Source organism: Solanum tuberosum, unplaced genomic scaffold (assembly GCF_000226075.1).
Source record: "Solanum tuberosum cultivar DM 1-3 516 R44 unplaced genomic scaffold, SolTub_3.0 scf00102, whole genome shotgun sequence".
NCBI lineage: Eukaryota > Viridiplantae > Streptophyta > Magnoliopsida > Solanales > Solanaceae > Solanum > Solanum tuberosum.
This window is the reverse complement of record NW_006239028.1, coordinates 1,135,575-1,140,699: the sequence shown is the minus strand read 5'-3', so window position 1 is coordinate 1,140,699 and position 5,125 is coordinate 1,135,575. Positions and strand designations below refer to the sequence as shown.

General features: G+C 36.9%; 1 protein-coding gene across 4 annotated transcripts in view; it reads left to right on the top strand.

The window, feature by feature from the left end:
- The window catches only part of LOC102589776 (probable sugar phosphate/phosphate translocator At1g06470), a 17,499-nt gene that overhangs the window by 9,669 nt on the left and 2,705 nt on the right, over positions 1–5,125 (top strand). For all 4 annotated transcript variants that reach the window (XM_015309407.1, XM_015309408.1, XM_006348855.2 and 1 more), the window contains exons 9-11: positions 3,529–3,713; positions 3,918–4,004; positions 4,449–4,543. In XM_015309407.1, the coding sequence (XP_015164893.1) occupies positions 3,529–3,713; positions 3,918–4,004; positions 4,449–4,543 (367 nt within the window). The remainder of the gene's footprint in view (positions 1–3,528; positions 3,714–3,917; positions 4,005–4,448; positions 4,544–5,125) is intronic.

Below are 5,125 nucleotides of genomic sequence, written 5' to 3'. Positions count from 1 at the left end.
AGAGTTGTTTGAGGCTGCCATTTCCTAACCAATTATCCTCCCAAAACAAAATAGAGGCTGCCATTTCCTAACCAATTATCGTCCCAAAACAAAATCTTTCTTCCATTGTTTACATTGAATCTAGTTCTTTGAAAGAAACAATGCCACAAATTTCTGATTGATCTCCATAGGCTAATACCATAGGCAGAAGTCACTTCCTTAGTTTTCCAGTGATCTATCTTCTCATACTTGGCCTGAATCACTCTAACCCAAAGAGCCTGCTCCTCTTTAGGAAATCTCCACAACCACTTCATCATAAGGCTTTTGTTCTGTTTCTTCAGGTTTCTAATGCCTAACCCACCTTGTTTCTTTGAAAGAATTACAGTCTTCCATTTGACCAAATGAAATCCTTTGTATTCTTTCTCTCCATTCCACAAAAAATTCCTCCTTAATGCATCAATTCTTTCCTCCACCTTAGGGGGGAGAGGAGAAAGCTGACTTCAAATATGCTGGCAAAGCATCTAAGACTGAGTTGATCAGGGTCAATCTTCCACCTCTAGACAAATATTGTGCTTTCCATCTAGATAGTCTTCTTTCATATCTCTCCAGCACCCCATTCCAGATTTCATTGGATTTGCTTTTGTCTCCCAAAGGCATCCCCAAGTATATTGTTGGTAGTTTACCTATTTCTCCTCCCAAGATCTCTGTCAGATGTTGCATTCTGTTCACCTCATTTAATTGGAAAAATAAGACTTTTTCTCCAGTTGATATGGAGACTGAAGTTGCTTAAAAAAGAATGAGTATCACTCTCAGGATCTTAAGTTGGCTTTCTCTGCATCACAGAAGATGAGAGTGTCATCTGCATATTGGAGATGAGTGACTTCCAATCTTAGATTCCCCTCATTTGCTACATTAAATCCCCTTATCCACCCTTTAGTGTGAGCAGTCTTTAGCATATTGTTTAGGCCTTCCATCACTATAATGAATAAAAAAGGTGAGAGGGGATCACCTTGTCTTAGTCCTCTGTCTGATGGAAAGAAACCTTCAGGAGATCCATTTATCAGTATTGAGAATTTAACAGTGCTTATACAAAACTTTATCCATCTGATCCATTTCAATCCAAAGCCCATTCTCTGCATGATTTCAAGTAGGAAGCTCCAACTGACATGATCATACGCTTTCTCTATGTCCAGTTTGCACATGACTCCTGGGGACTTTTCCTTCACTCTCGAGTCTAGACACTCATTAGCAATTAAGATTGCATCAGTTATTTGCCTTCCTCTTAGGAAGGCCATTTGTTGAGTATCTACTAGCTTGTGCATCACTTTCTTCAATCTTTCTGTGAGAATCTTTGCAATCAACTTGTATACACTTCCAATTAAACTGATTGGTCTAAAAAGTATTTTATTTATTATTTTTGTTTTGTCACATTTTGTTTTAACCCTAGTCTGGCCAAATTTGATAGTTAATCAATTTTTTGTTTGGATAGTCTGGTAGGCAACATTTATTGCAGGTGGAATTCATGGATAGCCTCTTAAACTTGCCACCAACCATTCTGTTCACCTCATTAATTGGAAAAATCAGACTTTTCCTCCAGTTGATATGTAGTCCTGAAGTTGCTTAAAAAAGAATGAGTATCACTCTCAGGATCTTAAGTTGGCTTTCTTCTGCATCACAGAAGATGAGAGTGTCATCTGCATATTGGAGATGAGTGACTTCCAATCTTAGATTCCCCTCATTTGCTACATTAAAGCCCCTTATCCACCCTTTAGTGTGAGCAGTCTTTAGCATATTGTTTAGGCCTTCCATCACTATAATGAATAAAAAAGGTGAGAGGGGATCACCTTGTCTTAGTCCTCTGTCTGATGGAAAGAAACCTTCAGGAGATCCATTTATCAGTATTGAGAATTTAACAGTGCTTATACAAAACTTTATCCATCTGATCCATTTCAATCCAAAGCCCATTCTCTGCATGGTTTCAAGTAGGAAGCTCCAATTGACATGATCATACGCTTTCTCTATGTCCAGTTTGCACATGACTCCTGGGGACTTTTCCTTCACTCTCGAGTCTAGACACTCATTGGCAATTAAGATTGCATCAGTTATTTGCCTTCCTCTTAGGAAGGCCATTTGTTGAGTATCTACTAGCTTGTGCATCACTTTCTTCAATCTTTCTGTGAGAATCTTTGCAATCAACTTGTATACACTTCCAATTAAACTGATTGGTCTAAAAAGTATTTTATTTATTATTTTTGTTTTGTCACATTTTGTTTTAACCCTAGTCTGGCCAAATTTGATAGTTAATCAATTTTTTGTTTGGATAGTCTGGTAGGCAACATTTATTGCAGGTGGAATTCATGGATAGCCTCTTAAACTTGCCACCAACTGCCAAGTGTACACCTAAGTATACACCTTAACTATTCAGTGATCAGTTAGACACCTCTTTTTGGCAGAACTTTCTCATGACCCCTCAAGATGACATGGCAAAACACATTACTTTCAGTCGAATTTGAGCGCATGAAGCTCCTTAAAATTTGACATAGTACTTAGAGAGCAAGTTCATTGACACATGTCACGTGTCAGATGTGGAAGTGAGGATTGATACACAAGTCATAACCAAGAGAGGAAGTTTCAAGTATTTTGAGTCAATAATCCAAGGAAATGGGGAGATTAATGATGATGTTAGATATCGTATTGGTACATGGATGAAATTGAAGCTCACATCCGGTGTCTTATGCAATAACAAAGTGGTTGTCTCGTATTGCCGCAGGAGTTGGACAAGTTGTTTCGGTTCCAAGACTCATGTCCATACTACTTCGTTAAAGGTTCCTCTGACTTTTACAACCTTATGTACAAGGCCTTAATTCTTGGAGGAAAGCAACAAATTTCCTGTCAGAAAAAATGTTTTGATCTGCAGTTTGCCCAATCCCATAAGAGCATTGCATAAGCTTGTGAGAAAGTTCAAACTAATGTAGTGGTCTATTGATGCCCCATCCACACACCTTTCCAAGAAATGCACGAAGTGCTTAGTCTTTTTCTCGGCACTTATGGGAACTGTAAACAAAAATAAGTAGTACATTGGGGTTATTAAAATGTTAAGCCAGATAAAAGTGAGTACTCTCTCTGAGTACAAAGAGCAATTTTCTACTCATCGAATCTATAAGGCATTCTTTGAGTTGCACGATTCCCGAACACTCCTTCTGTCTTAATTTATGTGACCCTTTCTGCTTTTTAGTCAATCCCCCCAAAAATGGCTCTTTTCTATATTTAGTATCAATTTAACTTTAAACTTCTCATTTTGATCCTTGATAAGGTAATTTATAGCCACACAAATATCTATGGCTTGTTTTAGACCACAAATTTCAAAAATACTTTTTTCATTCTTAACAGAGGGAGTATATCCTTTGTGTTTCTTTCTGACAAAGTCATGTTTACTTTTAAGTAAAGTAGCTAGTTGGAATTTAATATAGTGAAACATGTCCTTTGAAATATTAACCATGTAGCTTGTACATACGTTGTATATGACAGCACTTGCTTCGGTTTTTTCAGGTTTAAAAAATCCACTCACACTAATGAGCTACGTTACTCCAGTAATGGCTCTTTCAACTGCTATGCTGTCTCTTATTTTTGATCCATGGCAAGAGTTTGGAAGCAGCAGTTACTTCGATAGTTCATGGCACATAACTAGAAGTTGTTTGCTGATGCTTTTTGGTGGAACCTTGGCTTTCTTTATGGTATGCATGTATCTAACTCAACGTCAATAAGTTCAAATTGTTGATTATCCAACATTCTAGGAGCAGATTTCTTTGCTGGCTCTTTTTTGTCTGCAGAAAGTGGTTGTCTACTAAATACTATAATATCTAATAGCAATAAACAAATTAGATAAACCTTCCATGCACGTAGTACAAATAATTTTCTTTCTCTGCTTTTTTTTCCAGGTGTTGACGGAATATATTCTTGTCTCTGTTACTAGTGCAGTAACAGTGACAATAGCGGGAGTCGTAAAGGAGGCTGTCACTATCGTGGTATAATCTAAAAACCAAGTTATCTATATCTCTTTCTTAAGTAAAGTAATGTACTGACTGATCAAAGAAAAAAGAGCATACAAGTAATACTGGTTTAGTTATTCAAATTTCATCAGTTCTCTGATAGCAGTTTACTCTATGGAATTTGTTAGTTGTTTCTTCTCAATGAACATTAGGATTGTTAATTTAAAAGCCTGGAAATTTCTTCCCCATGTCCCGTGAGTGGTTATGTCGGATGCAACTGCAATTTTTCGGCTACAAATGCTTTTATTGTTCAGAGACTTCATTTTCCTAGATATCTTCACTTCAAGCCACTGTGTATCTTCAATCGAATTAAACTGATAGTTATTCAGTTTCCACTAGTTGAAAAGTTTCTCTGTTTTGGAATCTGTTGTTGCTTCAGTTTCTGAAACTAATTGGCAATTATGTCGGTGGCATTTTCAGGTTGCTGTGTTTTACTTCCATGATAAGTTTACCTGGATGAAAGGGGTCGGTCTCATGACTATAATGCTTGGTGTGAGTTTGTTTAATTGGTACAAGTAAGTATTTGAGATCTCATATTTTTGCAGGAAGTTATCTTGTGATTATTGTCTCCCAACTGCTGTTGAGATTTGATAAATATTCTCTTTAACGACCTACTGTTGATGTCATCCTTTAATTTTCGGACACCGCTTTGCATTTTTTTTTGAGAATTGGTAAACATTGTATTCTTCAGCATTAAGGATATGCTGGGGACCTTTAAAAAAACAGAAAAGAACAAAAATCATAATACTTACAAGGATCCTAAGAGTTCTAAAAGTTGATCTGAATCCTCTGATCCTATCTCTTTACACCAAAAATATAGAGATACAATGCAATTTCATTTAACCTTGTGAATGGAATTGGATATATCTTCAAAATTCCTACTATTCCTCTCCTTCCACACTGTCACCAAATGCAATGTGGAATCAAATTCCACCAGGTCTTCTGTCTCTTGCTACCTCCTCTCCTGATCCAACAACTAAGTAAATCAGCTGTATGTTCAGGCATAGTCCATTTCATTTCTAAATAGTTGAGAAACATGGACCATATTTGTGCTGTGAAAGTGCAATGTAAGAATAGGTGATTGTTAGTTTCCCCCG